This window comes from Phocoena sinus, chromosome 15 (assembly GCF_008692025.1).
Source record: "Phocoena sinus isolate mPhoSin1 chromosome 15, mPhoSin1.pri, whole genome shotgun sequence".
Classification (NCBI taxonomy): domain Eukaryota; kingdom Metazoa; phylum Chordata; class Mammalia; order Artiodactyla; family Phocoenidae; genus Phocoena; species Phocoena sinus.
In genome coordinates, this window is record NC_045777.1 from 81,204,526 (window position 1) to 81,216,183 (window position 11,658).

An 11,658-nucleotide genomic window follows, 5' to 3' on the forward strand; every position below is an offset into this window, starting at 1 on the left:
GTAAGAAGTCTGAAACGAAGTCGAGGAATAAGGTCAGGAGGAAAAAAGATCCAGGGGATGTTTAGGCAGTACATCAGGCTGAAAGGTGGACAGGACTTTGGGGTTATGAGTCCTAAATCTCAAATTCAGGTCCCAGCTGTAACTTACTAGCTGGATTCCCTGGGCTTCAGGGCAAGTCTCTTAGCTTCAGTTTTGCCAGCGAGAAAGAGAGATTCCTTCCTTCCTGATTCACAGCGTTGGAGCAAGGACGGGATGGCATGTGTGGAAATCATAACACGAATTTTTATCGAAATGCACAAGGTCAGAGTCCTCAGGGTTCTATAGCTTGTAGATTACGCTAGCATTTCCCAAGAGGGCCTGAAGAGGGCACTGTAGCCCAGAAGCAGGGTTGGCCAGAGTGAAAATTCTCCTTGGGTCCTGCCCTTGGCTGACTCCTCCCACCACAAGTTCACCCCTACCCTCTCACACACATATACTTGGCAAATACCCTCCAATCCCCCAACCTGCCCATATTCTTCCTGCCGCAGATTGCAAAACATTCCCTGCTTTGTGCATATTTGCCGGGGTGCGGGCTGACTTCTCCGTTTTGTGATCTAAGTGAAAGACCGATCCCCCCCATCCATGTACGATAATGGCCAGGATCGGGGGTTCCTGCACAGTTCTGTGACAGCTTTTGCTATCTGCACAGGTCTCTCTTGGGCGTTACTTTGTAGCTGAAACATTATTTCTGGGAAGGAATTTGAAATTGATTGTCAGGGGAAAGGGTAAAATTAGAAGTAGGAATTCCCTGGCGGTCCAGTGGTTAAGACTCTGTGCTTCCACTGCAGGGGACACGAGTTAGATCCCTGGTTGGGGGACTAAGGTCCCGCATGCGGTGTGGCCAAAAAAAAAAGAAAGAAAGAAGCAAGTAGGGATCAAGTGTGGAGTTGGAGTGAGTTTGTCCCGTGTCCCCCATCCCGGGGGAGCTGGGAGGGCTTATGTGGCAGAAATATGAAGAAGAGGGAAGGGGCTGAGTGCTGGGAGGATGGGGGATTCCTGTCATCTTGGCCTCGGGCAAGGTACTTTACTTCTTCATCTGTACCATGGGAATGACTGCAGTGCCATTCTCCCAGGGCTGTGTGAGGAGTAAAATGAGGTCATATAAGTGAACTAGCAGCAGTAGCTCTGGGCAGAGTGGTTGATCAACAAGATGGTTGTCTGGGAAGTTGGTTCCCACTGTACCCCACTCTACTACTGCCCCTTTGGCAACTTTCAGGGTAGAGCATTCGTGGTAACCATCCCCAGGCAAGGAAAGTTCCACTGGATTTAGAGGGGGCTTGTGTGCTGAGATGGCAAAGGCTGGTGCTGGGGTTGTGGCATTAGAAGAAGCGGCTACAGAGAAGAGGGTCCAGCAGGGAGCATTGGCAGCTGCCACCAGCCCCCAAAGGGGCCCCTCCTGCTGGCTCCTGTGTCCTTGCCGGCAGCCGAGGCTCACTAAAGACATCATCCTGGGGACTTCCCTGGCGGTCCAGTGGTTAGGACTCCGTGCTCTCACTGCCGGGGCCCAGGTTCCATCCCTGGCTGGGGAACTAAGATCCCACAAGCCGTGTGATTCGGCCAAAAAAATAAAAAATAAAAAAACTTGGGCCAGATGGCAGCTGCCTACTGAGGACTAGCCTTGAATGGAGCCACGTTATTGACCAGCGCGGGCAGAGCTTGTGGCCTCAGGCCCAGTGGGGTCAACAGGTCAGACAGGCCATGCGAGGCAGCACGTAGGGCCCGGCCCCCTCCACCTCTGGTTTCCCGGACCTGCAGCCCGCTGCCAGGATGGGGGCAGAGCCAGGGAAGTAGGGGTCTCCCGGGAAAACAGAAAAGCCAAGAGCCAGGTTGCGGTTTCAGTTCTTGCCAGTGAGATTGAAAAATACACAAGACTTGGACCCAGTGAGAGCCAGGAGCCAGCCCCCATCCCATCTTCACGGCTCCCACCACCCCCCTTATCCAGCGGGCTCTGCTGTCACGGAGTCCCCATGAGACCTGGAGAGTTCATGGCTTGCCCCCTAAATTCTCCAGTCCGTCCTGTCCCTGCTTGCTAGGTGCAAAAGGAATTAGTTGCCCTCCAGCTTGTCCCAGCATCACGCAGCATCACGGTTCTGCAAGGCACTGAGATGAGTATCAGTGTCTCCCCAGCATGGCGCTGTCCCCAAGTTTAAGTTGAACTCTCTGAATTCCTCCTGCTTTGGAGACTCAGGCTGGCCCTGTGACATCATCCTTAGATCTGAGTTGAGCTCTGAACAGTTCCTCTAGCCCCTGAAATATCACCACTGGCCCTGGAGTGTCCGTGGGACAGTCTGGCGCTGAGCTGATGGCCCATCGACAGGGGTTGGGAGTGGAGGTGCAGAAGGCGTGGCACAGGCAGTGGTGGTGAGCAAGGTGGTGGACGTGCCCGGGGTGGGAGCACCGGGTCACCTGTCCCCTCTCCTGCAGGCCTCCCCTGTGTACAGCGTCAGCTTTCCCCGCAGGAAATTGGAGTAGATTCGGAAAAGTTTGCACAAAGTATCAACAGTGAATGTTCGGAGCGGGACTGCAGAGGAGGCTGCGTCTGGAAGGGGGACGGCTCCCTTCTGCCAAGGACAGAACAGAAGGTTACCGGTGGGGACCCCGGCAGGAGAGGGAATTTGGGACAGAATTGCAGCAGGGATTCCTTGGCAGGCCCATTCTCCCATTTTACAGAAAGGGCAAACACAAGTGCGAGGGAAGGTCCTACACGTACCTGGGCTCCCAGTGCCCGAAGCAGGGAGGTGAGGCTTCGCAGGCCGCTAACAGCTTTGTCCACGTGCAGCTGCAGGGCCTCGGATGGCTGAGACGAGTTGGCCAACAGGGCCTGGCCCTGCAGGATGGCTTCTGAGAGCAGGGCCAGGCCCTGCCAGACTTCCACAGCCTGCTGCTGGACCTAAAGGGAGCGGAGACTTGGAGTTAGCTGGCCCAAGCCAGCCCCGCCCTCCTCCCTCTCAGCAGCCCCAAGCAAACAGTTTTGTTGAATGAATGAGTGAACAAATGAATAAATGAATGAACATATTCCATTCAGCCCTCATCTTTGCTGCTCTGTTTCTTCTATCATTCTCCTCCCTGCCCTAGGAGGTTCCCAAAATGAGACTCCCCAAGAGGAAGGAAAAAATGAACTCACCTCCATCCTCTTCCAGGCATAGAAGTTAACCTTGGTGTCTGGGACGGTGATGTTCTCACTGAAACTGCAGCCCTCAGCACAGCCCATCTGAAATGCACAAGCCTGGAATCAGGGGCCCCAGGGGCTCCTGCTGGCTTCGCCCCTTACCTAGCTTCCAGGTGTGCACTGGGGACTACCACTCTTATTACTTTTACTGGGGGCTCTGGCTCCCCGCTTCCACCCCTGAACCAAGTGCCAGGGGGGAGTCCAGGTTCCTGGATCTTGGGGGAGACCCTGGACCCCTGAGGGTGAGTTCTGTGGAAGGTCCTGGGGAGGGGGCCTCACCGTGGCATTTTCGGCCTCCCTGGCCTCCAGGATGTACCTCTCCAGGACTCGGCTGTCACAGATGAGGTGTGGGGGGACGCCCAGGACTGGGAGGCCCAGAGGAAGCAGCAGCAAGGACAGCAGAAGCAGCCGGGCAGGGCATTCTAGGAGAGAGAGCCGGGCTGAGTGTGAGGCCGGGACTTGCAGGAGAAGGGGTGGTTTGGACCTGCACGTTCACCCATCCCGCTGCTCTGGCCCCGCGAGTCCTCCCGGCCCGAACCTTGCGAGCGCTCAGGCTCTGCCTCCTTTGCCTTCATTCAATCCCGCGGCCGCGTGCACACCCCACCCCCCAGCTACCGGCATCCACTTCTCCCGGCCAAACTTCAATCCCGGTGTGACAGAGGCTTCCCCTCTCGCAGATCCGAGTTGTTGCTCCCAGACCCAGGTATCAGCTTCCTCGGCACCCACGTAGCCGCCCCTCTTCTCCCTGGACCCCCAGTCCTCCATCGCGTCTCCAGCTCATATTCCGACTTTCCCGGGGACTCCCCCAGCCCGGCCGGCAGGTGAAGGCTGCCCCACGCCCCTTGCCCTTCCGGGGTCCTTGGCAAGTCGCAAGTCCTTGAACCCGGCCACCCTGGGGCCAACAGCCCCAGCGGTAAATTCCTCCTCAAACAGGGGCCGGGCGGGCGGGCGCTCCCGCGGCCGGGAGTACTCACCGCGCACCCCCATCTCCGCGCCTCGCCCGGCCCCTCAGCGACCTGGGGCTCGGCGGGTGCCCGCGCCGGGGGCCCGCATCCCGGGAAGCTCGGCGGGGCAGAGCCACCCCGCCGCCCGAAGGAGGGGGCCGCCGTCCGGGGCGCCGAGCCCGGGTCGGGGCAGAGCGCGCAGGGCCCGGGGCCAGGGTCCGGAGGACTGCGCGGCGAGGCGGCCGGCCGGGGTTGGCCCGGGGACTGTTGGCCCGGGGAACTGCGGCGGCGGCCGGGGGTCGGGGCTGTTATCAGCTGTGTGCGTGCGTGTGGGGGGTTGGGGGGGGCTGTGTGCGTGAGGGGTCGCGGGAGGGGGGGGGGCCGGAGGGGTCAGAGCCGGGGCAGGACGCCTGGGTCGGGGGCTCGCCGGGGCGGGAGCCGAGCTGCCGCAGGGGCAGGGGCGGGTGCGGGGCGCGGGGCTGCCCGTCGTCGGACCCCAGGGTCCCGGGAGGGGCGGCTGGGTGCGCGCAGCGGGACGGGCAGAAGGCTGCGCTGCGAGAGCAGTGCCATTCTGGGAAAGGCTGGGGACCCCGACGTCCCCCCAGGAAAGGGGGCGTCCCAGTCTTGGGCGGGGACTCAGAGCTGGGACTGTCTGGGTTCTTGCGAGGCAGCTAGGGCTGGAAGCCCGGAAGGTGCCTGCGGGGCAAGTCAATGGCCTCCTTCTCACGATCCTAGTTCTTGTTCTAGAAACCAGTGTTCTTGTTGAGAAATTTAACGGGGCCGCACAAAGCAAGAAATCTGAGGGGGTCTTCTCCCCCACTCCTCACTTTTGAGGACCCTGAAAACCAGAAATTGAACTTTTAGGTTAGTCTGCATGGTAAAATTCTTAGGAACTCTGAAATAGAGTGAACCCCCAGAGTGATGGCCCTTGGGATTTGCAGCTAAGCCTTTGTGGCTTCTAGGAAGCCCTGAGGCAGCGGGGGAGCTCCCGGGGGGGTGGGGGGGGCAGGAGTCCAAGGCTAGCTGGCTTATCAAACCTTGGAAAGTGGCCTGAGTCCCTGAGCCTCAGTGCTCTCACCTGTCAAATGGGCCTCATGAAAGCACCAGTCCCAGCTCATGCAGCTTTCATAAAAGACAGGGAAGTCCTACAAATACCGGTGGCTATTTATACGTTCATTCACTCCCTCCCCAGTCCCACGATATTAGAGATACCTCATTCATGCCTTCAGTGCCTTCTTTGTGCAAGACAATTGACTAAGAACTTTTCAGGACAAAAAGGTGTTTTGAGCCCTAAGTCCTGCCTCCTGGAGTTTGTAGTTTACAATAGAGATAAGGTGGGGACGCGGAACTGTGCACGGGGACTGGAGTGTGCAGATCCGAGCTGTGAGAGTTTGGAAGAGGGGGAGCTCACCTCTAGCTGGGAAATCAAGGAAGGTTTGTTGCAGGAGGTGACAACAAGCTCAGCCTTGAAGGGTGGGTAAGATTTCAATGGGAAAAGATGTGAGGTGGGTGCAGAGGCCGGTCCAGCCAAGTGCTTGGTGGGTCAGGTGTGTTGGGGTGAAGGGTGGGGTGGGGGAGGGAGAGGTGGAGATCAGACTAGGGTGGCGGTTAGGGAGAGGTCAGGTTGTGAAGGGCCTTGAATGCCCCTCTGAAGAATTTGGAGTTTGTTTGGAAAGAGTGGGAATTATTCATTCATTCATTCAAGAAATATACATATAAGAGTACCTACTCTTGGCCAGGGACCTGGGGATAGAGCAGTGAATGAAACAGACAAGAATGCCTGCCCTGGTGGAGCTGACATTCTAGTGGAGAGATGGATGATGAACACAGAGAATGAATAAAAGAGGAGCTCCAATGGCTAAAAGAACTAAAAAGGCCCAGGAGTGTCGGAGGAGGTGGCAATTTTCGATGAAGCAGGCAGGGATGCCTGCTGAGAGGTGACAGAGGTGAGGGAGGGAGATAAGGGGTGGGGGGAGGAGCCTGATCAAAGAGGGGTTCAGGAAGATGAATGCGAGGGGTGGGGAGGCAGAGGCTTGTGGGAACTAATGAGGGCCCGAGTTGCTCCCCTGCCCTCCGCTCACTGCCAGCCTGCTCTCGGGGTCCTCCCCGAACCTGGTGGGCGGCCGCTGTGGCTCTGCACACCTCACTACGTCCTCTGGTCCCCGTTTCCTCCTCAGCACCCAGGCAGCCTCCCAGCCCCACTTGGCCCTCAGAGCCCAGCTCTGGGACAAGATCCCAGCTGTGGGACAAGCACACGCACACTCACGTCCACACACGTCCGCACATGCGTTCTGTCCCGACCCACCACACACACCCCAGCCTCTGCCCTCTGGGTCCCCTGACTCCTGCGTCACTGCCCTGACCTGACCATGGAGAGGGGCCGGGGACAGTGGTGGGGGGAGTAGACACAGCCGGAGGAGAGGAGGAGCCGTTCGGGCTGTGGGACCTGCTTCTGCCCTCACACTGGCTTGTCAGAGGTCCCCAGGCCCCTGCCTTCGAGAATGGGAGATGGGCCCTGAGCACCAGCCCCTAGCTGCTGGGGCCTGCTGGACAGGGGTGACGCTGGCTCATCCGCTGGGGCTTTGGGAGAGAGAACTGCGATTGCAGCCTGGGAGACAGGGCAGAGTAGAGGATCTCAGCTCACCCTGCACCCAATCCCTAAGCTGTAGTAATCCTACCAAGAGGGCAGAGGCTGGTTTAGGAGCCAACTTCAACCCAGGTGCTTGTGGATACTGCCCAGTAGGGTCCATCCATCCAGCCTTGACAGCAGGGGCCCCTGAGGAGCAGGAAGCTACCCAGGGCTCTCCCTCTGATGCCCACCACCCCCCTGCCAGTGCCCCCTCCATCTGCCTGTTTGTATTTCTCTGGCACGGGGCTGGACCATTGCCAGGACCACCACGGAGGGTCTCCGCACCATCCCCTCCAGTTATCCCCAGCCCTGCCACTAGAGTAACGTTCCCACTGAATAGCTCATTCGTGGCATTCCCCAGAGCAGGAGCCTGCAGTGGCTCCCGGTTGCCTCTGAACTAAGACCCTCTGTGCTCTGCCATCCACCTACCTTTCCAGCCTGTTCTCCCACTTTGCTCACTCCCACTCTCCTGCATCACATGAGCTCAGTTAGACGGTTTGCTGCTTCCTGCCCTTCGCTCACTATGTGCCTTCCACCTGGATCACCCTCCCCCTCCCACTATGGCTCTCAAAAGCCCAAACCCAAGCATTACCTCCTCCATGAAGCCTTCCCTGATACCCCAGCAGGAAGCTGTCTCCCTGCTCTGGGCTGCCATCCTTTATGTACACGTCTTAGGCCTCTCCTGACCGGGCCACCATATACAGCTGTCACGGTTGAGCACTGCACAACTCCAGGGGGCGCCATTCATATCGACCCTGATGAGAATGGTGCTCTCTGGAGTCATGCTCTGTTAACCGGAGGAGAGAGCAAAGGACAGTGTAGGCAGGTCTTGTTCACCTGGGTGGCACTGGGCACCCAGCATGTTGCCTGTTTATGGGCTTCCCTCAAGTGTGGTTTGCATTGTGTGGTCCCTCCACTCCAGACACCTCAGCCAGAGAATGGGAGACCTAGAGGGAGGAAGTGAGCTACTCATCCTCTGAATGCTTGCTGGAGCCATGCCTGGACAACCTAGCTCTGGGTTCGTGGGGGCCTGAGAGGCCTCCATCTACTTCCTGAGCAGGCAGCCCCCCGAGGCGGGGTCTGAACCAGAGGATGGCGGGGGTGGAGGCAGGCTCTGTTCCATGGAGTCTTCCTGGCAGCCAATTCAGACTGAAAATCCAAGAAGCAAATTTACAGCCCCCTGAGCTGTCGCAGACCCCCAGGCAGCACGAAGTCCCAGCTGCCTGGAGTCGTGTTGGGGACGAGGGGGGCCTCTGGACTTCTCCTCCCTCCTCCTTTCCAAGCAGTGGCTTCTCAGCTGGGCTCGGGAGTTCAGCCAGCAGCCCAAAAGACCTTCTGTGCTGGGAAGTGAGGTGGCCGGGACCTTGGAGGGTGCGGTGGGGGAGGGCTTCCTGGCGCTTGGGGAACTGGGAAGGGAGTGAGGACTTGGAGAAGGGATTCCTGCCAGACAGCAGAAGGAAGTCCTGTGCGAAGGTCACTTTGGAGAAACTGAGGGAAGTTTTGCTTACTTGGCCACAAAGTAGCCAGTAGAACCAGACATCTGGGTTTCTGTTCTCAGCGAGCTGCTCTGTGGCTTCAGCAGGCTAATGGGGCTTGTCTGGCAAACAAGGGAGCCCAGATTGGAGGCCTGAGCTGTGCCACTAGCACCTGACGTTGACAAGTGACTTTACGTCTGAGCCTGGGGATGGTAAAAAAACTATAGTAATCGCTTGCCAGGGCTGTCGTGTGATTATGTAATGCCCGGCACGGGGTAATCAATAAATGCTAGCAATTATCACGGTGCGCTCTGCTTTACTGTGGCTGCTACTTGTCCTGGCTTTGGAGGCCTGGAGACCAAATCTCCAGCACGTTCGTCAGCCCTCCTCCGGCGTCCTCCACTGTTCCCTCTGGGGAGCTGGGCATGGGTTCATGACACCTTATCTCCGGTGTTGTACCTTTACCAAACAACTCACTGGTAAAGGTCATGGGGATAGTGGGGTGCAGACGGAGGTACCGCCGGGTGTGCACATCCACTGCTCTTTGCAGAAACTTGCCACTGAACAAAACTGAGTGAAATGGCATCACTGTGGGAGCTGGGGGGTGGCGGGGGTGAAGACACAGATATCAAGACAAGTCTCACACTTAGTTTATTCAAAGCCTGGGGCCAAACAGGGGTTTCTTGTCCCATTAACATGGGTCTCCTCCCAAGGGAGGCCCGGAGAACTCCCAAGGACCTTGGACTGAATGAGGCCTGACGCATTACCAGGCCAGCTTCCTCGGTTACTTGTCTCTTGCCTCTCCTCCAGTGCTTGTGTCCTTGAAGGAGGGCGCCCAAAGCACCAAGACCTCCACCTTGGGATCCAGAAACACTTCCCCAGATTAGATTTCTATGAAGTGTCAACCCCATCTTAGGATCTCTTGCTCACAAGTATGGCTGAATATTCCCAAGCTCCTTCCCACGGTACCCATCCTTTATCAGAAGACAGAGCTGCTAAGTTGGTCAGAGTAGCTTTCCTGTCCATGCAAAAATAAAACTAGAAAATCCTAACTTAAAACACTACTGGCAATATCAACGGGAGTAATGTTTTTCTCCCATGTAAGATCTTTGCAGGGGCGCAGTCGTGAACACAAAAGTTTCATTTTGTTAACATGGGGCTTAAGGATTTTGCATGAACTCTATTGTTTTAAATTTTATTTATTTTATTTTTGGCTGCGTTGGGTCTTCGTTGCTGCGCGCAGGCTTTTCTTTGGTTGCGGCGAGTGGGGGGCTACTCTTCGTTGCTGCACGCGGGCTTCTCATTGCGGTGGCTTCTCTTGTTGAGGAGTATGGGCTCCAAGCACGCGGGCTTCAGTAGCTGTGGCACGCGGGGTCAGTAGTTTCAGTAGCTGTGGCATGCGGGGTCAGTAGTTGTGGCTTGTGGGCTCTAGAGCGCAGGCTCAGTAGTTGCGGCACACGGGCTTAGCTGCTCTGCGGCATGTGGGATCTTCCCAGACCAGGTCTCAAACCCAAGTCCCCTGCATTGGCAGGTGGGTTCTTAACCACTGCGCCACCAGGGAAGCCCTGCATGAACTCTTTAGGCTCTTCCTACTTGGAGGAACACAGGCCAAGATCTACTCAAGGTAGTTTATACAAGCCTTAGACATACTCTTAAACCTCCAAGTTTAGCAAATATTTTCCCAAATTGTTCATGGTTCACTGATAGCCAATGAGTTACGAGAACCTATTGCTTGACAGAGGCATCCTCCGATCTGTATATAAGCAAGACCTTCTGTTCATGTCTTATTTCATCAACCAGCAAGTAATTCTAGGACTTTCAGGAAAGTATATTTTTCTTGCAGCAAACAAGATTCATAGACTCTGAGCTGGAAGGGACCTAGGACATCCCATGAAGGTGAACTTCCACCCTCTGCTTGCACACTTCCAGTGAAAGACATTTGGTGTTTCTAAGGGAGCAGAGACTTGTTACAGGGGAGCCAATCACAAGCTGTCCTCCTGTGCGTGCACGCATCCAGCCATTCATCTGTCAGATATTTATTAGTTACTGGACTGCACAATGGAATCGCTGCTTCTCCTTGAAGTCGTCTCAGCAGTTTGACAAGGAACTCCCCTGATCACCCCACCTAGGGAACAGACCAAAGGAACAGGCTTTGTAAAAAAAGAAAACAACGTTTTCCTGTTACAAAAACAATACAGGATCATTGACCAGCTAGAAAATATGGCTAAACCAAAACACATCAATTAAAAAGCACCCATAATGTCATTAGGAAGATGGAGTCATAAGTGGTCATTTTCACAGACTTCTCTCTTGGTGCGATAACATTTGCCTCACCCCCAAATCTGTGTAGCGGGATATCTCTTCCCTAAGGAACTACATTTGACACATGCCTCTAGTCCAACTTCCCTATAGGCTCCAGGGTTTGTTCCCCCAACTCCTGACCAAGCACTGGGAACTCACCTAGAAGGATCGTCCGCCCATCCAAACCAGTTCATGTGCTCTGAGGGCCTCCCTTCTTCCCTGCCACGCGTGCCACAAAAGTAAAAGCCGACAGGACTAATAACCCAGCCCTGTAAACCAAACACACACAAATCACCTTCCTTCCCCTCTCCCCATCCCCATGAAGAGGCTCAAACCATTCCTTAGCAAAATGGCTCAAGCTAACAATAGTAGCCCTTACTATTTTTTGAGCCCTTACTAATGCTAGGACAGCTCCAAGCACCACGTAAGTGATTTGTCTTTTTAAATCTATCTGTCCTTTTTCCTATTAGTTTTTAGAGAACCAGGAGTTTATACCTCTCCAGGCAGACCTGGCGCCTAACACAGATTCCATACAACCAGTGGATGCTCAATAATACTACGGATGATGAGAAAAGGTCTACACTCACCTCCAAGACAGGCATTTCCAATCTGGCCTCTGGGGATCTGTTTTTGAAGTAGGAGGCCATTTCGCACTCTCTGTGGGCTCCATAGTGGTTGAGCAAAAGGGAGGGAAACTGCACCTGGACACGCCTTCTACCCCCATCACCTCCCAAGCTGTGACGGAACACACTTCAGAAAACAAAAGAGGGAGGGAAGCAGAGGCCAGCACTGGCCTCCCTGCAGAAGGAATGCAGAGCTCCGGGCCCGGTCCACCACGCATGGACTCCAACAGATGCGGGAGCTTTCCCCACGCCCCCTACCTGCCCTCACACCCCTTCTTCCTTCGGTGGCAATGACTAGGGGCTGTTTCCGCAGACCTGCCACTGAGGGAAGCCCCACTGGCAAGCAGTGAGAGAACTCGGAGTAGAAACAACAAACAAATAAGCTGGGAGACGTAGCTGCCAAAACAAACCAAATGCAGAAGGGCTGCTGCCACCACCTCTGCTGGGCCCAGGCCAGGAGCAGAGAGCGGAGCACATA

At 56.0% G+C, this 11,658-nt stretch overlaps 1 protein-coding gene across 1 annotated transcript; it reads right to left on the reverse strand.

Annotated features, from left to right (window-relative positions):
- Positions 1-1,870: 1,870 nt before the first annotated feature.
- Positions 1,871-4,317, reverse strand: EPO (erythropoietin). The gene is made up of 5 exons (XM_032606169.1): positions 4,183-4,317; positions 3,488-3,630; positions 3,164-3,250; positions 2,750-2,929; positions 1,871-2,600 (listed from the first exon to the last, which is right to left on the reverse strand). The coding sequence occupies exons 1-5, from the start codon at positions 4,193-4,195 to the stop codon at positions 2,442-2,444; spliced, it is 582 nt and encodes a 193-aa protein (XP_032462060.1). The 5' UTR covers positions 4,196-4,317; the 3' UTR covers positions 1,871-2,441.
- Positions 4,318-11,658: the final 7,341 nt, after the last annotated feature.

Bases quoted from the DNA above. Each gene is read 5' to 3' on its own strand.
- EPO (XM_032606169.1), bottom strand. The intron at 3,251-3,487 runs GTGAGGCCCCCT...TGTGCATTTCAG, and splicing joins GGGAGGCCGAAAATGCCACG to ATGGGCTGTGCTGAGGGCTG. The intron at 2,601-2,749 runs GTACGTGTAGGA...TGTCCTTGGCAG, and splicing joins TTCGGGCACTGGGAGCCCAG to AAGGGAGCCGTCCCCCTTCC.